This window comes from Ceratotherium simum, chromosome 16 (genome assembly GCF_057802395.1).
Source record: "Ceratotherium simum simum isolate JZ-2026a chromosome 16, ASM5780239v1, whole genome shotgun sequence".
In the NCBI taxonomy this organism is placed as follows: Eukaryota; Metazoa; Chordata; class Mammalia; order Perissodactyla; family Rhinocerotidae; genus Ceratotherium; species Ceratotherium simum.
The window spans coordinates 62,537,632-62,563,372 of NC_141915.1; the positions used below are offsets into that span (position 1 = coordinate 62,537,632).

Sequence of the window (25,741 nt, forward strand, 5' to 3'; positions counted from 1 at the left end):
GCTACTCTTGTTTTATCTGTTCCCTCAACACATTCCTTCCAGTCTCCTGCCCCAGAATCGTAAAGCAGATCCAAACACCATGTCATGGTAAAACTTCATTGGATAGTTCTAACTGGTAAGGGCTATTTTTTTGGATTTTTAAAATTTGTTTTGTTTTATTTTTGGCTCTTGGCACATAACCACTTAGCAGAATTGACAATAGTTCCACAACTAGAAACTTGCAATAGTTCCACAACTAGAAACTTGCAATAGAAAATAGTTAATGTTTGTTTAAATAAATATTAAAAGCTTTTGTATAGAAGAATATACCGTGCATAAAGTCAGTAGACAAAATATAGATTTAGAGGAAGTACTTGTATTGCAGTTGAAAGATAAAGTTATTATTTATAGGCTGCAAAGACTTCTTAAAATTGCCAATAAAAGGTAAGGAATCCAATTGAGAACTGGGCAAAGCAGAATATGAACATTTCACCCAAGTGTGTGGTGTCTACGGTGGTATGGTCCTCTGAGCACAAGGAAGGTCTGGGAGCTCAAACTCCAGGTCAAGCCTGGACTTCAGTTAGAAGAAAGGGGTGTCCCTACGAAGGTGGCGTTGTTTTCTCATTTCTGTGGAGGTGTGTCAGGTGGGTGCATGCACAGTTGTGCAGTGAAGGGCGATCACCACAATGTCAATGGTAACTTTTTCCATCTTACATTTTTCTGTAGTGTTAGGATTTTTTCAGCAAATATGATTTATACAATCAAGAAAAGCCACTAATGCTATTTTCATTTTAGTGTAACAGAAATGGCAGGTGCAGGGGCTGCGCTCTTTTTGTATTGTGTGTGGGCAATATGAGGAGAGGAGTTATGCATGGTCATTTTGGGGGGTATGTGGCGTGCTGGGGGAGCAGGCCAGGCTTGCTGGGAAGTACTGGGGGCCTGTCCCAGGTAGGTGGGCAGAGTGGAGGGGAGAGTGCCGATAACTGGCGTGGTTCAGACGGTGGGCATGGCCTGCCCTCTGGCCCTCCTCACTGAGGCGCAGGGCCTCTCTTGTTGGACCCCCATGCAGACGGTCGGGACCTTCACGGTGAGGCTGCCAGAGAGAAGCTTGGAGGTTCTGGTCTTTGATCCACGTTTCCAGTTTCCCATGCAGCGGGTTGGTCTGTAACCTGTTGGTTACATTGGGCCACATCCCTGCCCGGGGAAGTGGTGATCATTTCTCCATTTAAAACTGACACTGCACTATTCATGGAGTCAGGAGTTCACCAGAGCTTTCAGCACCGCAGCTGGTCCAGGGGCCATCCTGGTGAGGGTAATAAGCATTATCTCCTCCTGCAGCTTGTGCTCTTGGTCTGACCTTGTCCTGACCCCTGGTGGACCTGTCCCCGGGTGCTCACCTGTCCTACCCCTGTGGACCCCTTGTGCTCACCTGTGCTACTCCTGGTGGACCCCCCCCCCCGGGTGCTCACCTGTCCTACCCCCTGGTGGAGCCTGGGTGCTCACCTGTCCTACTCCTGTGGACCCCCGGTGCTCACCTGTGCTACTCCTGGTAGACCCCCGGTGCTCACCTGTCCTACTCTTGGTGGATCCCCCCTGGGTGCTCACCTGTCCTACCCCCTGGTGGACCCCTGGTGCTCACCTGTCTTACTCCTGGTGGATCCCTGGTAGATCCCTGGTGCTCACCTGTCCTACCCTTGGTGGATCCCCGGTGCTCACCTGTCCTACCCCTGGTGGACCCCTGGTGCTCACCTGTCCTACTCCTGGTGGATCCCTGGTAGATCCCTGGTGCTCACCTGTCCTACCCCTGGCGGATGCCTGGTAGATCCCTGGTGGTCACCTGTTCTACACCAGGTGGACCCCCGGGTGCTCACCTGTGACAGGAGCACTTCCTCCGTCTTTGGAGACCCCTTTTCTCTCATGTGAGCTTACTTCTCTGGGGTACTTGTCTCAAGCAGGTGCCTGATGCTCTGCTATAGGTGCTGGTTACTTGTAGATGTTGATGGCCCTGCTAGCCTACGAGTCCTCTGAATTGTCAGTCGTCCCTGGGGATTCGTTTTGGGGTCACATCTGTAGCTGCCACATGGAGCTCTCTTGACTGGGTGGGGCTCTCTGAAGCGCACTCGGTTTACATGATTCTGGTGGGTCCTGGAGCTGCCTCTGTCCCCAGGGCCAGGTCTAGAGCAGGTTCTTCAAGGCTGTACAGCTGAGGGCTGGGTGGACACCAGCACTGAGGCCCCTGGAGCAGGCAGGGTAGGGGCCAGGAGGGGCTCAGTGCTGCCACACAGGACTCAGATCCAGCAGGGCACGCGCTGTGACGGGCACTTCTGGAGAAATGACACTGCATTTATCCTTTTTCTTCCTAGTGTGCGTTTTAATAGAAAACTTGTCCCTTTCCAAAATGCCCTTCAGAGGTGATGCTGTAATTGGTAAGTGTTTTTCCTGTCAGTGACTCATAGCATTTTCTTCCAGAACTACTTCAAGTTAAAAAGTAAAAATGAACCTGTTAGGTTGGATGATAAAGTTTCATGATATTAGAACACCTTGTTTTCACATTGCTACACGATCTGGTTGTAAATCATGAGCATGTGCCACACTCTTCCATGCTCAAAAAGACACGAGTATCTTCTTCTTCTCTTCCGAGAGGTCAGGTTCCTTCCTCAGAGCTCCCGGCTGTGGTTTTGCCCGTCACAGCTTTGCCCAGTGCTGACCATTCTTGTCCGTTCCTCTCCCAGATGGACGGTGCAGGCCTGAGGCGCACAGGGACTCATAGGACTAGAGGAGCGCTAGCAGCAGGCGCCGAGGCCTCCCCAGGCAGGAGGTGCGAGAACTAGCTTTTGTGGCCGTGGAGGCCGGGCCCCTGTGCAGGCCTGGATCCCCTCCATGTTCCGTGGCACGTGGCCACAGTGAGGCAGTAAGAAAGGGGCCTCGGATCACCTTCACCAGTGGCTGGCTGTCTTCACTCTGCAGCCTTAGAAATCCTGTGACTTAAAAAAAAAACAACTGGATAGATTCAGCATTTGTTGCCTAATTGAGTTAAATGTTTGGGTTTTTATTGGTGGGGTCCCTGGGAGGAGAGTTGGAGGGACAGGTACAGGAAGAGACCACCTGAGGCTTACAGGTGTAATAAAAGAACAAAGATTGTCCCATGGTAACAGTTTTAACATTTCAACAGCCCAAAGAAGACTTGCTCCCTTTAAATTGAGAGGGCCTTTAGAATCTTAGATGCCCTGGAGAAGGTTTACTGTAGATTTTCTGCAGAATCATCTCACAGGTTACTGTCTACTTTGACTTAAGAGGTAGAAAAAGATCTGTTTGTTGTTTCTAATTTCATCTAAATATTCTTAATCGAGTAAATAAATTTTTTTCTTTAACAGATGGTTGGCAGTGGCTGATAAATGACACTTTGAGAAACCTCCATCTTATTTCAAGTCATTCTAAACAACAGATTAAGGTGTGGTAAGCCAAGATTTTAACGACCGTTGCGTTGTACAGAAAGTGACATTAATTATTATTTTTAGTGTTTGAAAGGACTGTGTGCATTATGAGTCCCTTTTACACACTAGCGTGATAACTGATAAATGTCATAGTTATATTTAGAGTTCTAGGTGGTATTGTCTGTGTAATTTATAATCAGGAAAACAAATGCAGCCATTGGTAACCAGAATATTTAAATTTTTTTATTACTGTTTCTGGTTTTATTATATTCAACTTGAAGCATTTTTTCTATACGTCAAGAGTAATTCCTTGTTGAGTTGAGTTCTGTGTCCTGTTTAGTTGTAGGATTTTAGGGAGGGAAACTTCGCTCCTGATGCTCATATACAGATGAGAAACCGCAGTCCAGGGTCTGCCTGCACGGATCAGGGTTGGCCATTTTGAGCAAGCAAGAAAGTGTGTGTGTCCCAGGGGCTGAGTGCCACTGCTGTCCTGTTCTGGGACAGGGGAACCTTGGACTAGCAGAACTGTAACGCTTACCCCTTACAGAGAAGAGAGCATGGGTACTGATAACAACTAGGCTTTGGTATTGAGGATGAAGAAATGAAATATCTGCTGGTCTCTTTTATAACTGTCTAGCCTCCTTTGTGTCTTAGCATTTCCACTGGGTTAGTAGAATGCATCTTCAACTTCCTTTTTTTTTTTAAGTAACTTGATCATTCTGTGGAATCCAAGTACAGTTTTACTAGTTGAATTTGAGTGGCTCATGATCAATGCCTCAAAATTTCCTTTTTAAGACATATCCATAATTGATTCACACCAGCAGTGACCATGGTACATATTTCTCCGATATGTACCAGTGACATCTGGATGTGAGCTGCATTCCGTGGGCCCTCCCTGTGCTCACAGTCCCACACTGCTGGCCCCAGCACCCCTCCCCAGGGCTGCTCTGTTGGCCTTGGCTCCCTGATTTGGGGGAGCAGGAGCAGTAGAAAGAACACACAAGCCCAGCATTTGCCCATTGCTGTCTGTACGATCATGAGAGGCCTACGCCGAGCTCAGGCTCCTCCTCTGTGGACAGTGGGGGTGTTCAGGAGAGGGCCAGTGAGTGCCTGCGTGCCACACGAACTCAGAGGCTGCTGTCACGTCTGCTCCGCTCTCCTCTCCTCAGCTCTGTCCTCCATCCTGCTCTGCGGCTCCTGGTGGTCCTCGGGATTGGTGCCTGAGGAACTCATGGTCCCTCCTCGTCCAGCCCCCATCCCGTTCCCAGCGCCCCTGGGCCCCGACTCCTCTCTAAACGAAGCCTGTACACAGCTCGCCTGGAGTCCTTGCCCATGTTACTTCTGGGTGTATAACACACACTTTTTCCTTCATTACTTCTGCTGGAAAAGAAAAAATGCCCCATTTTATGACTAACTGTTCCCATTAGAAGATGTGGGATTTCATTGTGTGGAAGAAACAGTGAAAGTTTCTGTTCAGTTTATTAGCAGGTGCCCTCACCTTCTGCTTTGCTTTAGGAAGCGGCTGTCTCGGCACTGGCCGCTCTCTGCAGCGAGTACCGCACGGAGGAGGCCGGGGAGGCAGATCCCGCCTGGCAGGGTGAGTGGGCACGCAGAGCACCGGACCCTGGGATCCTCCAGGAAGCTTGGGTGTGCGGGTGCCACGGTGTGGACCCGGGTCTGGGCAGGGAGAGTGCCGGGCAGGAGAGTGTGGCCAGGACCTGGGCTGGGCGGTCAGCAGAGACGAGGGTGGGTGGTGGGTGGAGGGGCTGCAGGGACGCGTCGCCCCTTGGCTGTCCTCTCGGATCCTCCGGTTTTGCATAGCTATCCAGAGGAGCTTCTCTTTCACTCTGAACAAGTAGCTTCGCTAGGCCACGTCCTGTGTTGGCTGTACTGCGGTAGCCTTTCCTAGACATGGTGCTACTGTTAATTATGTAAAACCAACTCTTTTTCAGCAACGTTTGCTTAAATTAGGTTTTTAAGTAAACTTTCCCATTTTGTGCTTGGAGGTTCCAGTTACATGTGGGGGCTCCTTGTCTGTCTGCCATGTAGACGCCTTCCCCATTCCATTTGTCCCTCCTCATGTTTCTGTCCATCTGTCCCCTGTGTTCCTCGTGTCTGTTCTCCGGTTCCTTCATTTTCCTTGTTGTGGTGACTCTTTTCTGATCCCTGCCCCCTACGTCTGTTAGCTCAGAGCTGTCTGCTTCTGTCTTGCCAGGTCCTCCTGATTCCATGCTTTCTCCTTGGAGTCTTTATTCATGTCATTGCTTACTTCATTGGCTTTTATATTTTATGGTTAAATATGCTTTCAGAATTTTCATTGGCACTATGGCAGCATTTTCCTGGCCAGTGTCTTTCACGTGTTAACACATTTTTGCTCTTTTCCTCTTTACAAAAACAGTGTCTGTGTAGCTGCCTTGCCACATCAGTTGGGTTTTCTGGAACCACCTCTGTCTGGAATTTATCTGATACATCATATGATACTGTCTGTAGGATCTGTTCATGAGTATTATTTTTTATATTAAAAAACTTCATACTCACGTTAGGTTGTCTTGTGGCATTCCTTCCTATCATTTTATAGAACACACATTACAATTGCTTCAAAAGTATACGAAATGCTATTTTAAATAAGTGTATAGAAATCGTGTGTGCAAGTAGTCTAAATCTACTTTCTGTGATTTTTTTCAAAATAAGAAAATATTCTGTAATTTGATCTTCTGACAGACTTTCCATATTAGCGATGTTTTACTGTATCCCGTTACTAACGTAATTTTACATAAAGAGACAGTAGTGTTATTCTGTATTTAGTCTATGTTTAAAAATTGGGATGATAAGGTCATGTTTTACTTTTTGCCTGAGAAGAAAGGACCACATCACGTCACACTGAATATTAAAAACTTGAGATTCTGAAATTAACCTTTGACATGTTGAAACTCAGTGAATTGTGAAGAGGATGGAGGTGCCTTTTTTCTGGCTGCCACCAATCTGTAGTTCCACCCAAGATGTCACGTTAGGATGTGTGCACGTGGACTCCAGCTTTATTTTTTTCTATCCTAATATATGAGGGTCTAGGGAGCACATTACTAAGGTTTTCATGTACACATGTTAAAAAAGTCATGGTTTGTTAAAATTTAAGCAGTCATAACAAGAACCTCTTTGGTGACAGCAGGTAGGACACATCAAAGGTGTCCAGCCTCCCTTCACCTCCTCAGCCACGTTTTAAAGAACAGATCTGGCTGTTCCACTTCCCTCCTTAGAATTCCTTAATCCCGCCCTGACCTTCCTGTGCCTGCTCTCCCTCTCAGCCTCTGCTCCTGTTCCTGACAACTTGCTTTTCCCTCTGAGGAAGCGCCCATTTCCACACTGCTGTGCTCTCATGAAGCCCGATCTCACTGCCCTCTGCCCTTTTCCTGCTTCACGGAGGGCATCTGCGGGGAGCAGCCCCACACTCCCACCGTGCGTCAGTCCCGTGGAGCCCATCAGCGGGAGCTACGTTTGCCCCCAGGCTTGCAGCAGCACTCTCGCCACTGAGGAACGGGTCATTTGCACAATAAGCCTTTGTGTTCTTAGTGAATAAAAAACGAAAATTATGACTATAGCGACCATTCTTAAAACTCTCTTAGATTTATTTTCCTAAGAGTGAAATCATGTATTAAAATTATTTATGAAAACCTTAAAATCACTGAATAAAAATTCTTAAGTCTGTTTTGATTTATACCACTTTGAAAATACATCTGCTTCAGGAGCCTAAAGTGGCCCCTCTCTTCTTCCAGCACTTGTGCTTGTGTTTCTGAAATACAGGTGACGAGTGTGTATTGTCAGTAATGGACAGTGTGGGCCAGCTTCTTGTTACTTCTTTTCAGAGGAGCTGATAAAGCAGTATCTCGCTGAACTTCAGAGCCCAGAGGAGATGACTCGCTGTGGCTTCTCGCTAGCCTTGGGCGCCCTTCCAGGCTTCGTTCTGAAAGGCAAGCTCCAGCAGGTGAGGCTGATCTGAGCTGGAAGAGGGGTGTCCATGTGTGGGGTCGTGGGTTAGGTTAGGGGGCATTGTGTGAGACCACACATGGGGCGGGAGGTGGTCAGACCATTAACAAATCCAGTGTTTGCTGTTGGGGAGGAATTCCTGAAAAGCAGCACCTATGGCCATGAGAAAGGGAATGGGGACCAACCAAAGTAACAGTCCTTTACAGCACCTGGTTAACATCCTCCTGTGAAAGTAAAGACCCAGAAAGCTGAGTCTGGTTTGTAGGAGGGGGTAGTGTTTGAGGGAGAGACTCTCTGCCTCTATGGAACACATTTTTGCCTTTACACGTTTGTGATCCATCATCCAGTGTTTTCTTTGTCAGAAATGAATGTCTCCAGCCTCATCTGGAGATGCCGGCTGTGCCCTGTGGCCACGATTGAAGGGTGCTGGGTCTGCACAGAGGCCTCGCCCCAAATGTCCCTTCCATCCCAGGAATTCCTCCTTGTGAAGCACGTCCCATCCCTGATGGGAGCTGTCCCGGACCTGCCTCTCCCCAGCGTCCGGCAGGGCCCTGAGCCTCTGTCCCGGCCTGAGGAGGCTCTGCTTGCCTTCAGGAGGACAGAGGACTGTTGGTGTTCGGCTTCCTGTGGGTGCTGAGCCTCACCCTCACAGCTGTGGTGGCCTGGGGCGGAGAGTGCAGCGGGCAGAGCTCTACCTGGACAGAAACGCCGTGGGCCTGGGGTCTTGGGATCTAGACTTTGAATGTGTGCACTGCAGAGCCCACTGGAGCCGGGCCCTGGGCAGGGAGCTCTCCTCCTGCCTCGGGCTCTGCCTGGGCACTGCCAGCCCTGCTCTGTCTCCGTCTTGAGAGGCTGAAGGAGGTTTCCTCTGCCACCTCCTCCCCTGTGAAGGCCGAGGGCCGAAACAGTGTGGGCTTGTTTTTGGCCTCGGTGAGAACTGGGCTTGTGGCTCCTCTCGCTCCGTTGCCTGCGCCTGAGGCAGCTCTTGGGTCCTCACCCCTGGGGGTGCTGTTCGTTGTCGGGGCACCCCTCCTCTGTGAGCCACGTGCTCCTCCCACCTCCCTTTCTCCCTCCTGCCTGGCCCTTCTTGGTCTCCTTGGGTTCACCCTGAGACGTGGTTGCCTTGAGCTCTGCCATCCTTGGCTTGTCTCCTTTCAGGGGTGATCCGTCACCCTCTTGACACCCTGACTTGGGTCCTGAGCTCCCTAGAAGAGTGGGTGCCCGTGGCCTGCTGGTCGGCCACATCCAGCCTGACCCTGGCATCCCCCCCGGCCTCAGTGCACCACACTCTTATGCTCCCCTTTCCCTTGATTGGAACGTCAGTCACGGCCCTGCCAACCTGCCTCTCAGATGCCCTCACCTGTGTTGCTGCCTCCTGCCCAGGATGCCTTGGGATCTGTAGCAAGGACGGACTTATGTACCAATGAGTCAGGACAGACTGTCTAAAACTCACTGTGGGTTTATCCAGTTGAAACATGTGGCTTTTAGAATGGAACGGGCCCTTTGAGAACTAACAGGACTTCCAGGGGCCAGCTGCTCCATTTGTCAAACCATCCAGCCCTGAGCAATGGGACAGGAGGGGATGGCTGGTGTTGGAGTGCAGGGTCTCGCCCAGGATGAGGCATCGTCTGCAGAGATGACCTGGGCTTGGGGACCCGGCAGTGGAAGGGCTAGGGCAACCCCCCTGCTGTGTGTTCTTCCCGGGCTGCACTGGGGCGCTTGACTGGCCCAGAGAGCTGCCAGTCACTCGGCACTGCGTCTGGGAGCAGCTCAGCACGGGGCCACATCTCTGCTTGCGTGGGAATTGCGTCTGTCTTACGGTTGATGGTTCTGTTGATGACTTGTCATTGCTTTTCAGGTTCTAGCAGGCTTAAGAGCCGTCACCCACATTTCTCCCGAGGACCTGAGCTTTGCCGAGTCCAGGCGGGATGCCTTGAAGGCGATTGCTAGGTGAGTCCCACTGGTTTTCCTCCCAAAAGCCAGCAGCTGCACACTGAGGGATGTTCATGGTCGGTTTGTGTTGGAAGCCCAGTCTCAGATGATGAATTTACTTAGATGCAAACGCTATCAGTTTTTGTTTCCTAGTTTCTTCTCTTTTCAGAGGATTGTCAACATTTCCGGTTCATTAAGTTTTATTTGTTGTAATTATAATGAATATTAAACCTGTAGTGCGATGACATCTTTACTTTAGGAGCACTCAAGGATTGGGGAATGAGCGTCAGCTCCATGGGCCACTCTCGAGGGAGGGGGAGTGACCCCGTCAGCACGTGCAGGGTGATCTCTGAGACTTGTCGCAAATGCACACGTCGGGACACCCTCTCCTTCCCTCCCCACAAGCACGTCAGAGGACGAGCCTGTGCAAGTACCTCCTCTGCTGTGTTATCTCCATCTGCCAGGATGGGAGGGTAGGGGACCAGCCACAAATGGTCTCCCTGCGCACCTTTTAAACTGTAGACAGTAGAAAATGTGATCTTGGAGAAGCGCGTCATTCAGCATTATGTCAGCGCAGAAGGAGCTGTGGAATTCTGAACCACCTCTGAGGTTATTGTTCAGTTCCGAGTGTCCTGTCAGGAAAAGCACATCTGGCCGTCATGATGTGAAATACGGGAAAGATTGGATAGGATTCACAGACATTAGCTATATTTCACACACGTTTAATTTTAGGATCTGCCAGACTGTCGGTGTGAAAGCAGAAGGGAGCCCGGATGAAGTTGTGTGTAGGGAGAACATTTCCCAGATTTACTGCACGCTGCTGGACTGCCTGAGCGACTACACCACTGACAGCCGTGGGGACGTGGGGGCGTGGTAAGGCGTGTTCTTTAGTCCCACAGCCCCTCTCCCTCTGTGTCTCAGCGAGTGTCACGCAGGTTAGAGCTGGGGCATTTCCTGCCACTGCCCATGGCCCACGTCCAGTGTTGCTTCTACCTGGGCAGTCTCCCACTCGCTGTCCTGCTGCCGCCATCCAGCCTGGGCCGTCGTTCTCAGGACAGCAGAGCCTCTGGCTGCCCGGCCTCTGCTCAGTCTCTCGTGTGTGTTTCTGCTCTTTACTGAGAAAACAGTCACTTCATGAAATACGAACATGGTGCTGACTCCCTCGTCTAAGCCCCAGTTTTGTTTTTTTGTTATACATGTATATATATATATATATATTTTTTTTTTTTTCAGGAAGAGTGGCCTTTTTTTTTTTTCAGGAAGAGTGGCCCTGTGCTAACATCTGTTGCCAATCTTCATCTTTTACCTTTCTTTCTCTCCAAAGCCCCAGTGCACAGTTGTGTGTCATAGTTGTAGAGTTGTAGCTCTTCTATGTGGGGTGCCTCCTCAGCATGGCTTGATGAGCAGTATGTAGGTCTGCGCCCAGGATCCGACCCAGCGAACCCCAGGCAGCCGAAGCAGAACGTGCCAACTTAACCACTAGGCCACCAGGCCAGCCCCGAAGCCCCAGTTTTGACTTAATGAAGTTCATGTAAACCAAGCCCCAGCTGGCTGTCCAGAGTGGGAGGGGTCCCAAACCGTTCTGGAGAAGGGCAGAGATGGGCCCTGGGGATCGTGCTGTGGCTGATTTTCCAGGGCCTCAGCTGCATCAGTCCCACCTGATGGAAACCAGACCTCAAGGGTCTGGGAGAAGCCCTCCGGTTGTGATCTACCTGGGGAAGATCTAAATAGCCAACCCTCTGCTGAGCTGAGTGAGGCTGCTGACTCCAGCTGTGCTCATGGCCGGAGGCCGGCTTGTGTTCATTCTTTACTCTCATATGGGCAGTTGTCTTCTTTCCAAGATTTCATAATACTTTTCTGTTTACTGTAAATAAGAGACCAAGTGGCCGTTGTTGTGGATGAGTGTTCTCGTTCGTGTTCTCTCTCAGGGTCTCTGTGGATGGGTCGTCAGAGGACGCCTTACTGTGGGAAGAGCACAGAAAAAGGTGTGACTCACATAGAGTAGAAGTAGTTCATTTTTTTATTTGGAGGATGGAGAAAGAAGTTAAGCTTTATGTTAAAACTTAAAAGAAAAAAGAAATGAATGGATATGTTGTCTCATATTTGGCCCCTATTTCTCTAGATATTTTCTTGCCTCTTATCTCACTCTGATATCCTGTCACCTGGTAAGACCTCTTCATGATGTCCCACAAATCCTGAAGCCCTATTCATTTTTTCAAAGTTTTTCTCTCTTCAGTTGTGTGAATTCTATTAATTTATGTTCAGCTTCATTGGCTCTTTCCTTTATTTAATCTCCACAATGCTATTAAGTTCCTCTGATAAAACTCTAATTTCGTGTTGTATTTTTGTTAGTAAAATCTCCCGCTGGGTCTGTGTCTGCTGCACATCCTGCCTTTTCACCGTCAGGAGTGTCCCCTGCCCTGCCGGCTACTCGCCTTCCTCCACTCGTCCCGATGGTATTTGGGGGACCGCGCATGTGTCTGCAGGGACTCGGGCAGGGTTCACTGGGGTCTCGTCAGAACCCCGTGGTCCTCGTCCCAGGCATGGGGGGCTCTCGAGGGGCGCCACACGGCTCTCCAGTCCCATGTCCTCAGAGAGGCCGTCCTGAGCTCAGTTGCTGGCTCTCCGGGTGCAGCTGCAGTGCAGCCACGTGACCCCTTTGCTGCCCTGTCTCTGTGGGGCAGCACCTCTTGGGGGCTGTGTTGCTGACAGCGGTCTGACCCAGCAAGGGCTCGCTCATCTGCCCTGGAGAGTGGGCTGCTCTTCCTGGTTCTTTGTGTGGCGAGTGGTTTTGGAGCAGGTCCTGGATACAGGGAGGGTTTTGTTGTGGAGATTCTGGCCTGTGTCATTTTTCCGGAAGCTGCTGGCGGCTTTCAGCAGGCAGCAGACCTGCTCTGAACACAGAGCCACCATCTCTGCCTCGCCTGATGTGGGTGGCCGCTCACGTTCTGTCCAGTCGGCCGTGTCCTGATGGAGATGTGGGGAGTGCTCCCACGTGGACGTGGGGTCCCCTTCTGGGGCGCGCCCCTTTAGGGGACCCCCTTTGCTCTCGGTGTCTCTGGTTGTCCCAGACTCTGCCTCACAGTTCAAGCCAGGACAGTGGGTTTTCACTGGTGTTTCTGCATTGCTGTGGCTGCCCTAGAGCAGAGGAAAAATGAAACAGAGGGGAAGCCCCCTGGCCATCACCTCCAGCTCCACCGTCAACCCAGGGGCTCAGGCTGTGCTGTGGCTGTGGTGTCGGAGGGGCTCCTCCTGCCCTCCATGGATTCAGAGTGAGTCTGGGTCCTGCAGTGCTGGGGCCTCTCAGAGGCTCCAGTCACCTGTGGAGAGTCTCCATCTTTTTCACTTGTTTCCCTCCTCCTCTACTGTTCTTCAGCGTGTTCCTCGGGGTTGCTGTCAAGACTGCACATTCGCTCCAACGTCGTGTCGTCTTGGGTCTGTCTGTGTCATCTGCTCTCTCTGTTTTAGCACTTGGTCTTTTTTTCTTTTCTTTTCTTTTTTTTTTTTAACATTCCTTGTAATTTTTTTGTGTGTGTGAGGAAGATCGGCCCTGAGCTAACATCTGCCAATCCTCCTCTTTTTGCTGAGGAAGACTGGCCCTGGGCTAACATCCATGCCCACCTTCCTCTACTTTATATGGGATGCCGCCACAGCACGGCCCGACAAGCGGTTTGTCGGTGCGCACCCGGGATCCGAACCGGTGAACCCGGGCCGCCGCAGCAGAGTGCGCGCACCCAACTGCTTGTGCCACTGGGCTGGTAATTTTTTACTAAATCCAGAAATGGTGAGTTCATATCGTGGAGTCTGTGGGTTGTGGGAGTGGGATTTCCTCGCAGCAACATCAAGCCCATGTTGTGTGGGCAGTCACCTCATGCCCCCCTGGGCTGGAGTCCCGCTCACTCCTGTCCACACCCTGGGCTGCTGTGCCCACGGCCTGAGGAGGGGCCTTCTGGGCTTGGACCCCAGACTCTTTCTTCTGCACCTGTGTCCTCCCAGCTCACCCTGTGCTTGCCCATCAGGAGCTGGCGAGGGCCCCTCCTCTGTGTCCCGCTCCCCAGCCTTCCCCGTGAGAGCTGGGCTTCCGCGGGAGCACTCTGTCGTCCCACCTTCCATGCCCTGCCTGCTCCCTGGCCCCTCCCCACGGTCGTGGGTGTCGTGTTCTGAGCTGCGGCTGGTTGGTGGCCCAGCCTGGCGCCTGAGCTTGATCAGCTCCCGTCAGCCTGTGTCCAAGCAGCCCCACCCCTGCACGCGGCTTCTCCCACCGGGCCTCCCAGGGCCCGGGTCTCTGTCCGAGCCCAGCCTCTCATCCAAGCAGCGCAGGCTGTCTCTCTGGTGCACGGCCTTCACTCGTTGGCAGGAATGTTGGTGTCCGGGCCTATGGGACCTGCTGGCCCTGGTGACACGGGGCAGTGTCTGTGGTTCCCGTTGTCCGGCTGTGTCCTGCCCAGGCCGGGTGCACTTGTCCCAGGTTTACAGTGCTGCTGTCCCTGTGGAGTTGGGCCCGGAACAGTGTGGGCTCAGGTTTTCTAATTGTATCAGCGTTGTTTCCTTGAACATGAGCTGACGTGGAGCAAGTGTGTTCAGAGTGGGGAGACGTCCTGACCTGGCGGGATGCAGGCAGCAGCAAACGAGAGCTGCTCTACCAACGGGATCCAGCGAGAAACGTGTAGAGTGGGTGTATTTGCATTTAAAGGTTCATGAGAAAATCAGTGGTGTTTCCGCGTGTGCCCTTGAGGCAGAGTATGCTGGGACCTGGCATCTCTCCGCAGGTGTCACACGCGTCTTTGTTGTACGTAACCACTTGAGAAAACGCTCCCTGAGGAAAGGCTGCCAGATGCCTGAATTGTTGCTTAGACGTTTCCCACTGAAGTGTGATTTTCACAATCTCCAAGATCTGAGTGTGGCTGATGGGCCACGTGCGCCTGGGGTGGGAGGCCGGCTCCTCATCGCCCCTCATCCCCCGCAGGGTCCGTGAGGCCGCCATGACCAGTCTGATGGACCTGACGCTGCTGCTGGGGAGGGACCAGCCGGAGATGCTCGAGGCCCGTGTGTGAGTGTGACCTCCCCGCGTGGGAGACTCTGCCCTGGCCCTCCCTTCCTCCTGACGCCACAGCCTGCAGCTCCTGACCAGGCCTCCCGCCCCAAGTGGCGCCTCCCTGGGGCTCAGGCCTATTGGAGGACAGCCAGCCTGGGGTGAGGCCAGGCCAGGGGCTGCTGCTTGGCCTAGGGCTCCTGCGCCTGAGCACCTGCTCCCACGGGGGACTGGCCATCCCCACCCAGTGGTTCCTTGGACCAGGGCTGCCTCGGGCACCACGCTTGCCTAGGGTCCTGCCCTCTGCTGCCGATGTCACTGAGGCCTTTGTGGAGACAGTCTCCTGTCCTTAGCCCATCCCCCCCAGCCCCCTCTTCCTCCTCTTCTTATCCCCATCCTTCTCTACCTCCCCAGCCCCTGAGGTCCCATCACCACCCGCTGCCCACCCCAGAGCCATGTCTGTCCTTACTGCTTCCACCCGAGACCTTGGGTGTCATATCAGCTGGGGAGTGGGGTCCTGACCTGCAGCCCTGGTGGCTGCTGTGCTGAGCCGATGGCCTGCACTCTTGGTTTGCAGCTGTGAGCGGGTCATGTGCTGCGTGGCCCAGCAGGCGAGTGAGAAGATCGACCGGGTCCGTGCGCATGCTGCCCATGTGTTCATGGCGCTGCTACACTCTGATGGCCCTCCCATCCCGCACCTGCCCCACCGAGGAGACCTGCAGGAGCTCTTTCCCAGGTTTGGAGCCCTGTGTGTCCCCGGGTCTCAGGGGTGGGGGCCATGGCCCTTCCAGCTTGCCTGTTCGCTCTCTTGCAGGTCCGACGTGGCCTCTGTGAACTGGAACGCGCCATCCCAGGCCTTCCCTCGCATCACCCGTCTCCTGGGGCTGCCCGCCTATCGCTACCACGTGCTGCTGGGGCTGGCTGTGTCCGTGGGCGGCTTGACGGAGTCCACGGTGAGGAAGCAGCTGGCCTGGCCTCTTCTTGAGGAGAGCAGTTCTGTGTGGGCGTCTGCTGGGAGCTGGGGCAGCGTGGGAAGTTCCATGGCATGGCGGTGTCTGGTGTTCTCCAGGTGGGAGCTGGGGCAGCGTGGGAAGTTCCATGGCATGGCGGTGTCTGGTGTTCTCCGGGTGGGAGCTAGGGGTGTGGGAAGTGCGTGCTGGGGGTCTGCTGTCTCCTTCCTTCTGCTGGTTCTGTCTCGGGAATGTTTGCTTTGGAGTCGAGGGGGTCAAGGGTCCAGCTCCTTCCCCTGGCTTTGCCCTCCCAGGCAGGGTCCCTGAGGTGTTTCCTCTGATGAGAGAGGACTGACGTCTTCAGTGGGAAACTGAGTAGTGGGACTTTCCATTAGGAAGATCTGACACGCACAGAAGTACGAAGATGTTACAATGAACTTCTGTTTCCCAGCACCGTTGTGGTGTCAGCGGTCTCAGCGTCGGCTGTCTTGTCCCCTCTTCTGCCACACGCAACTCGTACAGTCCGTGTGTCACCATCACATTTGGAGTCGGTCCGCCAGCCGCTGCTTTGACTCTCTTTCAGGGGTTCTTTTTGGATAAGTTTTTGTTTGCAGCTTGTGTTTCCTTACTCTGTCCTCACCTCTCTGCTGGCTTGGCGTGCCACGTTCCCTCACACACTGTAAATCGGACCGTTGAAAAGTTGTCGTGTGCACCATCATGGGGGTGCATCTGCTTCTTCTCAGCCCCACTCACTGGCAGACGTTCCTGTTGGAGAACATTCCTGCTGGGGGGCTGGCCCTTCCCTGGTTTCCATGGAGATGGCATATGTTTAAATTTCCTGCACTTTCCCTTCAAGCCCCTCAGGGTGAATGCCTCTAGTTTTCACTGATGGGTCCTTGTTCTCGGGAGATGATTTGTGGGGGCAGAATTCTCGTCTGAGGCTCCCCCCGCTGCTCCAGTCCCTTGTCGCTGCTGCGAGTGGCTGCTATGCCTCACTGCTCCTGTTCTCCTTCCCTTTGGCTATTCTCAGGGTTGTCTCTGCTCTTATGTCCTGCAGTCTTGCTCCAGTAGGTCAGCACGTTCCTGTTGGGGTTCGTCGTTTTCATCACTTTTGGAGGATCCATGACCCTCCTCCTCCTGTGCTCCATGTTTCCTCCACGTGTCTTCTGTGCTCTCGTGTCTCCCTTCACATCCGGTCCGCTCTGTTCTTGAGACTTCTCTTCCAGTCACTACAAGTTTCTGCAGCTTTGTGTAATCTGGTTTTGAGTTTTTGGTTTCAGTAATTTTATTTTTTATTACCAAACATTTATTTTGTCCTGAATCTTTTTCTCGTGCTTTTTCATTGTAGGCTCATCTTTGTAATTACATTTTTGTTTTAAAGATTAATAGATGCATTCTCCTGTGTTCTGTGTCTTGTATCACAGTGTCTGATCTGCACCTGCATCCTCACTTCTGCTAACCGTTTGCAGTGACTCGCTGTCTCAGGTGTTTGCCTGGGTGATGGTGTTGGTATTAACCTGGGGGAAGCTGCCTCCACACAGTTTGCTGTCGCTCCTGCCAGAAGCTGTGCTCAGCCCCCAGACACTGGGCAGGCTGTGGGCTTGGTCAGAGCTGGAGTCTTGGATGCCCCTTCTCTTTCTTGCCAGCTTGAAGCTGCTGGTGTCCAGCTTCAGGGACACCCTGGATCCCTGCTGCTCCCTGCTTTTGGCTGCCTCCGTGTCTGTGTCCGTGTCCGTGTGGGTCTCTCTGTGTGGGGTCTGCGAAGCCTCCAGTCTGCCCAGGCCCAGCTCCCGTGACGGTTCCTCTGCTTGTTTGTGTGGTGCCTGTGGGGGGGACTGAGCCCAGCAGCGCCTCAGGGATCTGCAGCTGAGTTTGGAACAGGAAGGTCTCAGAGCATCTGGTTGCTCTCAATGCCAGGCTCTGGTGACCTCTTCCCACGGACAGTCTCCTCCACGGTTGGCTCAGGGGTCATTCTGGCAAGTTGAGCGACAGCATGTGAGAGCTTGGGTTGTGTCGCTGCCTCCAGAGAAGCGTGTCCGTTTCAGGGGTTTGCACTGTGGCTCTGTGCTCGTGCCCCGTCTGGCCGGGCGATGGCAGGATCCTCACGCTGTTGCTCCATCCTCTCAGCTAGTAGCAGACCTTTGAGTCTGTTACTGCGGCCAAGCCCAGGGCAGGCGCGAGGGGAGCGGGGTCTTGTCGCCGTTACAAGAAGCGTCTCCGTCCTGCAGGTCCGGTGCTCGACGCAGAGTCTCTTTGAATACATGAAGGGAATTCAGGACGACCCGCAGGCCCTGGAGGGCTTTGGCGGGACCCTTCTGCAAGTCTTTGAGGACAACCTGCTGAACGACAGGTAAGCGGTGGTGCTCTTCATGATGGTTTCTCAGACCCCCAGGGTCTCGTTTGTTCTCACCAGGATTTTAAGGGACAGGTGGGGGAGGCACAGGTGAGGAACATGGACATGGCCAGGTGAGGGTGTGCCCAAGCACATGGGTCTCGGGCTGGCCCATCACCCCCTGGGCCCTCCTAGCCTGCTCTTTGGGCTGGTGGAATTAGGGTTTTTGTACATCAGAAGTGAAGGTGATGGGCTGTGAGCCCGGAGGGAAGTGCGGCCCTTGCCTGTGTGCTCCCCGAGGTGGACCCTGGTCCACACATGCTGACATGACCACGACCACTGAGCAGGGGCGTTAGTAGTGTGCCAGGGTGGGAACATCATGGTGAGAAACGAGACCTGGGTTCTGAACATTTTTGCGCCAGTGTTTTGGTAATTGCTTTTCCATGAAAGTAGGGTGTAGACTGCACAGGCCCTGATCTCAGAATCAGGGATGTTTCCCACAGCCCCCAGAGGGGTTGTTCCTAGACTCAGTTCTTGGTTGTCCCGGGGCAGCCAGGCCCCTTGCAGTGGCATGGCCGAGGGTCCCCTCACGCAGGCCCTTGGCAGCCGTCCTGGCCATGGGAAGCAGAGAGGCAGCTCTCAATAAATAGGAGCTCCTTCCGTGGAGGAGTGACGGCAGTGAGATGCACGTGACCTGTGCAGTTTGATAGATTTTGACTCATGTCAACACCCGTGAACCATCACCACAGTCAAGGCCCCGAACACATCCATCACCCCAAATGTTCCCTCCGGCCCCTCCCAAGCCCCCCACTCCTCACGGATCCCCAGCCCCAAGGCAGCTGCTGGTTTGCGTACTGTCACTATAACTTAGGTGGCACTTTCTAGAATTTTATTTAAATGGAATCATGCCGTGAGTACCCTTTGTGTATCTGGCTCCTTGGGTCCAGCATACTTAGAGTCACCTTTTAATGCTGAGTTGTGTTCTGTTGCATGGTTACTGCACATTTTGTTTGTAGGCTGAGTTGTGTTCTGTTGCGTGGTTACTGCACACTTGTTCATAGGCTGAGTTGTGTTCTCTTGTGTGGTTACTGCACTCTTTGCTCATCTCTTGGTGGCATCTGGGCTGTCTGCAGTGTGAGGCAGTCACAGATGAGCTGTGGTGAGCATCCATGTGCAAGTCGGTGTGGACACATCTTTCCTTTCCCCTTGGCGGATCCTGAGGAGTGGACTGGCTGGTCATATGGTAGGTGAATATTTAACCTTTTGAAAAACCGCCCAGCCGTCTTCCATGGTGGTTGTACCATTTTACCTTCCTGCTCATAGGGTCTCAGAGAACCAGGGCCACGTCCTCACAGGCTGATGTGGTCCGTCTTTAATCTTAGTTGTTTTGCGGGCGTGGGCTCATTTCTCTCCCCACTGAGGATGGGGAGCATCTTCTTGGGGCTCGTGGGCCATCTGGAGAGCCCCCCTGGTGAGGTGTCTGTCCAGGTCTTCTGCCTATTTGTTAACTGGGGGTGGCTTTTTCCTCACTGCTGAGTTGTGAGGTTTTCTAACATGTACTGGACAAATCCTTTGTCAGCCATGTGATTTGCAAATATTTTCTTAGTCTGTGGCTTCTCTTTCATCTTTTCACAGAGCAAATGTGATGAACTCCAGTTTATCTGCTTGTTCTTTTATGGATTGTGCTTTTTGTGTCATATCTAAGTAATCTTTGCCTAACTCAAGGTCACAAAGATTTTCTCTTGTTTTCTTCTAGAAGTTTTATAGTTTTAGGTTTTATATTAAACCTAAGGTCCATTTTGGGTTAGTTTCTAACCAATCCACTAGTTTGGGTTAGTATGTGATGCAAGGAATGGATCCATGTCCGTTTGTGGTTCTGTGTGTGGACATCCAGACCCTTTGTGGTTCTGCGTGTGGACGTCCAGACCGTTTGTGGTTCTGCGTGTGGATGTCCAGCGCCGTTTGTGGTTCTGCGTGTGGACATCCAGCGCCGTTTGTGGTTCTGCGTGTGGACGTCCAGACCGTTTGTGGTTCTGCCTGTGGATGTCCAGTTGCTCTATTCAGGCTCTTTTCTGGGCTCTTTTCTGTTTTTTGATCTACGTTCTGGACCACCCTGCTCTGACCACTGGAACTCCACTGTGGCTTTGACCTCAGGTGGTGGTAGCCCTCCTGCTCTGTTCTTTCTCCCATAGTTGTTTGGGCTTTTTTTGATCCTCTGCATTTCCACTTAAATTTAGAATCAGCTTGTCGTTTCTACAGAACGTCCTGCCGGACTTTCACTGGGATTGTACAGCCTCGGGACAGTGGACATTGACTGCCACTTCCCCTCAGAGCCCTTGCCTCTCCACTTGCCCAGCCCTCCCTCCGTCTCCTGTTTGGCCCCTGGTCTCTCACGGCTCCTCTTCTTCCCTCAGGGTCTCTGTGCCGCTGCTGAAGACACTGGACCAGATGCTGGCCAATGGGTGCTTCGACATCTTCACCACGGAGGAGAAGTAAGAGTTTATTTTTTTCCCTTTCAGTGCTGCTTTACTGGTTAAGCCTTGTAGCTCACCTGTTAAAGGAAAAGTGATCAGATCCAGAGATGAGAATCTAGGAGATAATTTTCCAATGGGTTCAGGGTCAGTTTTTATACACACTGGAAATGCTGTCAGGAAGCATTGGCTGCCCCACGAGAGGCTGGGCTGGGTGGGTGCGGGCTCCTGTTGTGGCACCTGCCTGCCATCCAGGTGGGAAATGGGCCTGAGCAGGTGAGGTGTCCCACCTGCCAGGGCCCCAGTGGTCAGGGCAGTTGTGGACGGTGGACTAGATGGTGGATGGGGATGGGGGATTGCAGAGGGCCTGTGACTGTTGCAGTGATGGATCGGGCACTTTTGTGAGAGGAGGACTTGGGAGCCCACTAAGGACAGAGTGGGACACAGTGGGGCCGTGGCGAGGCTGGCTGGATGTGGGTGTGGGGAGTGGGTCAAAAGGCTGCTTCCCATGTCCGCTGTGTTCGGGGTTTCTTGGCTGCCCGAGCACAGGGACACGTTGCTGCCCGCGTCAGCCTCCTTGTCCGTGAGCGCCCACGTCCCAGGTCTCAGCGGCTGGTTTATCTCGTCAGGGCCACGTTTTCTTGTTTCTTGTGTGCCGATGATTTCTGTTGGACCTCACTGTCCCCCGTGGGTGGGCTTGAGCTTCCCTGTGGGCACGTTTCAGTGATTTGAAAACAGTTTTTAAACTGTATCAGGTGGGCCAGAGTGGCATTTTTCTTGTGTTAATTTTCTCCCACTACTAAGGTCTCTGCTGGCTGGGGCTAGATTTCCGAGCTTTCCACTCGGCTGGTGTAACAGTCACTGTGTGTGCTAAGCAGGGGTCTTCCTGTCATCTTCCTGGGTGGTTCTGTTCCCAGCCTGGGGCAGTGTCCTTGTGCTCATGCGCTGACCAGGGCTCAGGTGAATCCTTGGGGCCCTGGGAAGCCCCCGCCCCTCTGGTGTTGTGCCCTGCAGACGGAGCGAACTGCAGACTCAGGCGCCCAGGTCCCCTCGCGCCCCCTGCGCGGGCAGGAAGCCAGGCAGTTGCAGGCTCACCTCACTTGCCTCCCCTGCCTCAGTGGTTGCTGTCCTTGGCCATTTGCTGTGTTGTGAGTTTGTTTGGTTTTTAGTTGGTTCAGGTGGGGCGTGAACCTAGTCCCTGTTACTCCATCTTTGCTGAGACTCCCCAATGCTTTTTTTTTTTCGGTGAGGAGGATTGGCCCTGAGCTAACATCTGTGCCCATGTTCCTCTACTTTGTTTGTGGGACGCCGCCACAGCATGGCTTGATGAGTGTTGCGTTGGTTCATGCCCAGATTTGAACTTGCAAACCCCAGGCCAGCAGAGCGGAACATGAGAACTTAACCACTATGCCACTGGGCCAGCCCCCCCTCCAATACTTTTTTAACCTGATAACATCAAAGCATTTCTTCTCTTAAGTTGCTGATGGTGCATCACACTGACTTTCTCATACCTAATGTCAGAGCAGCATTTGTGGGCTATGGCCACCTGGCTGTGGGACCCTTTAGTGCATAACTTGGCTTGCTAAACATTCTGTTTAAGATCTTAACATGTTTTTGTGCTTTGAAAATTTTAAAATAAGATGGTGGGAGAAAGTATCTCCTGCTATGAATATAGCTCTCTTTATTTCTCTGTAGTTTTGTCAGTGTTTGCGTTATGTATTTTCAGGTTTTACATCTTGGCGCACACAGACTCAGGGTGAATCTTGTCGGTAAAGGGCCTTCATTCCTGGTGGGACTCTGTGCCTCGCACACCCGGTCTGTCGCGTATTCATTTGTGCGGCTGCACCAGCTGCTTCTGACTTCTCTCCTTTCCTGTTCTCCGCGTTCCCTCTGCACGTGTCTGTGTCTGGGCATCTCCTGTGAGCAGTCAGTAGATCTGTGCACACTGGCTGAAGCCTATCTTTTCACGGGACCGTTCATCATGTCCCACGTGACCACTGGGTCTATGTCCGCGTGCGTGGGCTCTCCCGGCCCTGCCGGCCCCTCTCCCATTCCTCCTCCTCCATTCTGTCCGTTAACGGGGTCATTTCCATCTCCTTCACGTGCTTGACTGGGACTTTGTCCTCTTTTCTGCTCCCCACCAGGTCACCTCCTCGGAGTTCATTTTCAGCATTTTGTCCTCTTCCTGGACAACACCAAGAGTGTTAGGACGCGTCCTGTGTACTTCCCTGTGGTGGCAGGACATCATTGTCAAGTATTCTATTACATTTATGTTTTCACTTATTGCTGTTTTGTGCAGTTAGTGTTTGTTTTAAGTTAAACACATTTTTACTACTTTCTTTTCCCTCATTACCTCCTGCGTCTTGTCCCCCACCTCATCTGGGATCATATTCTTTTCTGCCTAAAGAACATCCTTTAGAATTTCCTCCAGTGAGGTCTGCTGGTGGCAGTGCTTTCTGATTTTATTTTCAGAGGCTACAGAATTCTAGGCAGCTGTTTTATTTCGGGACTTGAAGAATATCTTTCCACTTCCTTCTGACTTGTCTCCTTGCTTTGAGAAGTCCCCTGTGAGTCTGGGGTCTGACTGCACCCCACGGGAGTTGTCTGGGTTTGCCTGCCTCCTCCTAAGGTTTTCCTGTAGTTGTCACTCAAATCTGTCAATTCTCTCCCTATATATATCTGACCAGGAATTTGTTGAACTTGAATCTGTGGCTTCGTTTGTTTTCATTTGTTCTAGAAAATTCTTACCATCATTATCTCTTCAGCTTAGACCGTTCCACTTTGCCCTCCCAGTTCTAGGACTTGCAATGCAAACCACCACAGCCCCTCCCCACTCCGTCCTCAACCCTCCACACCTCCCACACTTTCTCCTCTCTCTCTCTCCCCCATCTGCTGATTCTTTCTTAAGACATTTCTGATCCACTGCCCATTTATTTGTGCAGTTCTTACTTCTGGGTTTTGGGTTTTTTCAGATGTTGTCCCACTTTCTTCCTTCCAGTCCCTCTGACCTTCCTTCTGCCCTCCTGGACGCAGTTCTGCCGTTGTCCTGTGTGTTCTGGTCTGCAGTACTCATGTGGAATTTCTGGAGTTGCGACAGCATGTGGTGTGTGTGTTCTCATTTGTCTGGATGCTGCATTTGTAAGTCATCTGTAAAAGCAGGTGAGGGTCTTTTCCAGGCACTGAGGGGCGGTGGCAATCTTGAACCTCCCTGACCCACGTTCGCCCCGTGGGGGTCTCTGGACTGTCCAGGTGGCCGCAGCCCATGAGAGGCTGGTGCACGCCTCATCCCCTCTCTCCCTGGGGGCAGCCTTCCAGGTTTGTTGGGTCCACACCTTGATCAGGACCAAGCTTTGGGTCTTGTCACTGCTGGAGGCTGAAAACAGCACTGCTCAGCTTCCTCTGGAGAGTCGTGTGGTCTCCCGGTTCTGAGGAGCCCCGAGTGCCAGCTCCTCTCTCAGAGCTGAGGTAGGCAGAGAGCAGTCTCGGGGTCCAGGGAAGGCAGCGCCGTCACTCTGGGGAGATGGTGGCAGAGGAGAGTGGCCGGCCCTAGATGCGTGTTGATGCAGACCAGCAGGTCTACTGGCAGATCAGATGTGGTGTGAGGGGCTGAGGCAGCCGAGGATGACCGCAGCTTCTTGGACTAGCAGGTGGAGGGTGGAGGTGCTCCTCGAGACAGGAAGACTGGATGGAACAGGTGTGGACCAGAGACGTCTGGAAGTCCAGCTGGAAGACTGTCCTAGCCCGGTCAGGCTGCTACAGCAAAACACCACAGACTGGGTGGCTTGAGCGACAGAGATCAATCCCTCACAGTCCTGAGGCTGGAAGTCCAGCATCAGGTGCTGGCCGATTTGGTTCCTAGTGTGCAGGTGGCCGCCTTCTCGCCGCATCCTCACATGGCAGAGAGAGCATCTCTGTGTCTCTCTTATGAGGGCACTAATGCCATCATGGGGTTCCACAGGACCTAATCGCCTCCCCAGGCCCCACCTCCTAATGCCTTCACATCAGGGGTCATGGCTTCAACATGAATTTTGGGGGACACAAACATTCAGTCCATAGCAGAAATGTTTGGTTTGAGATGCTTATTAGAGCTTGTCCAGAGGAGATGGACTTTCAAGGCTGGAACTCAGTGGAAAGTCCTCAGAGAATGGATGTTATGTGAACTCATGAGGTCATCAAGGGAGTGGGTATAGACAGGTGACCAGGGGAGGGGTGTAGATCGAGAAGGGCCCTGATGGAAACTGGGGTGCCCTACTGTTAGGAGGATGGTGAGCAGAGGAGACAGCAAAGCCACTAGGAAGCAGGCAGAGTTGGAAGAGCTCGGCACTGCCACAGCAGGGCTGTCGATGGTGTGTACCGAGTCGTCACATAGGCTGAGGATAGCAGTGACCATGGCCCTCAGTGACACAATGGTCATTTGATCCTTAACAAGCATTTCAATGAGCTGTGGGGGGAAGTTGGGTTCAGGGAGGGGTGGGGGCCAGAGAGGGACACTGACAGCTCTGAGTGACAGTGAGGACCTGGAGGGGCAGGCAGGGTTGAGAGGTTGGTGGTGCCAGTGGGTGGGGAGTGGACGGTGGTGCCAGGGGGTGGAGAGAGGCTGAGGTCCACTTTATCTAAGAGGACAGGAGAGTTTCCCTGGGACCATTTTTGCTTGGGGGAGCTACTGTCCACACCGACCTTGACATGGCGGTGGCCTAGCATGGTGGCCACTTCCTGCTCGCTGGGGGAGGTCCGTCCTGTTGCCTTCACCCAGGGGCCCAGTGAGACGAGGCTCTGCCCCCAACTATATTGTAAGGTTGCCTGGGCAGCCTCCAGCCAGCTGATGGGGAAGAAGGAGCCATAGGGTTACTTGGACCTACATGTCTCAGCCCATGTGGCACATCCAGACCTGGCGTGGGGCAAGGGGGCAGTGGATCCCTGGCTGCAGCACCGCAGAACAGGAGTGTCTCCATCTCAGTGGGACCCTCACTGGCCTTAGCTGCCCTGGCCCCACGTTTACCTCAGCTCACTGACCACTCAGCCTCTGCTGTGTCTGCACTTGCCCCCTCCGGTTGCTCCCTGATCCTCTGGGACCTGGGGGTGGGGTGTCCTCTCCCTTGATCTTGGGTCGAGCCTGCTGGGTCACAGCACATAGTGTGCAGGTGCTCCCGCTGGTGCTGGCACGAGGGTGGACCTGCTCCCGTCCTGGCCGCGCCAGAAGTCAGCCTGCCCTCCTGTCGAGGGGCCCTGAGGACGGGGAGGCACGGGGAAGGAAGGTGGTCTGAGGGGTGTCCGTTCTCCACTGCACTTGTAAAGGAACTGGCTAACGTGACCTGGCACAGCGTCCCCGAGGGATGTGGCCCTCTGGTCATCTGGTGGCAGCTGTGTGTCATGAGCTGCACTTGCTCCCTGAGAGCTCACCTCTGACGATGTGCCTTCCTTCCAGCCATCCCTTCTGTGTGAGGCTGCTTGCGCTTTGTAAGGAAGAAATCAAGAAGTCCAAAGATGTCCAGAAGCTGCGGTCCAGCATCGGGGTGTGAGTTTTGGGTTACCTGCGGAGATGGTACAGGGAGGGGCTCGGGGGAGAGAAGCGGAGTCAGAGTCACGAGGCTGCATCATGTCGTGGGGGTTGCCATCAGTTGAGAACAGTC

General features: G+C 53.0%; 1 protein-coding gene and 1 long non-coding RNA gene across 8 annotated transcripts in view; one reads left to right on the forward strand and one right to left on the reverse strand.

Annotated features, from left to right (window-relative positions):
- TBCD (tubulin folding cofactor D) overlaps positions 1 to 25,741 on the forward strand; it is a 202,786-nt gene that overhangs the window by 167,634 nt on the left and 9,411 nt on the right. For 4 of the 7 annotated variants that reach the window (XM_087441864.1, XM_087441860.1, XM_087441862.1 and 1 more), the window contains 12 exons: positions 2,343 to 2,405; positions 3,354 to 3,430; positions 4,929 to 5,010; positions 7,274 to 7,392; positions 9,253 to 9,344; positions 10,059 to 10,199; positions 14,293 to 14,376; positions 14,936 to 15,094; positions 15,173 to 15,311; positions 17,537 to 17,658; positions 20,055 to 20,132; positions 25,537 to 25,626. In XM_087441864.1, coding sequence (XP_087297990.1) covers positions 2,343 to 2,405; positions 3,354 to 3,430; positions 4,929 to 5,010; positions 7,274 to 7,392; positions 9,253 to 9,344; positions 10,059 to 10,199; positions 14,293 to 14,376; positions 14,936 to 15,094; positions 15,173 to 15,311; positions 17,537 to 17,658; positions 20,055 to 20,132; positions 25,537 to 25,626 — 1,246 coding nt within the window. Of the gene's footprint in view, positions 1 to 2,342; positions 2,406 to 3,353; positions 3,431 to 4,928; positions 5,011 to 7,273; positions 7,393 to 9,252; positions 9,345 to 10,058; positions 10,200 to 14,292; positions 14,377 to 14,935; positions 15,095 to 15,172; positions 15,312 to 17,536; positions 17,659 to 20,054; positions 20,133 to 23,109; positions 23,339 to 25,536; positions 25,627 to 25,741 lie in introns of those variants that run through there. The other 3 variants (XM_087441861.1, XM_087441865.1, XM_087441863.1) reach the window with 2 other exon arrangements.
- Positions 11,152 to 25,590, reverse strand: LOC147915093 (uncharacterized). The gene is made up of 3 exons (XR_015554796.1): positions 25,512 to 25,590; positions 24,789 to 24,930; positions 11,152 to 11,288 (listed from the first exon to the last, which is right to left on the reverse strand). It is a non-coding gene; the product is annotated as an uncharacterized LOC147915093 (long non-coding RNA).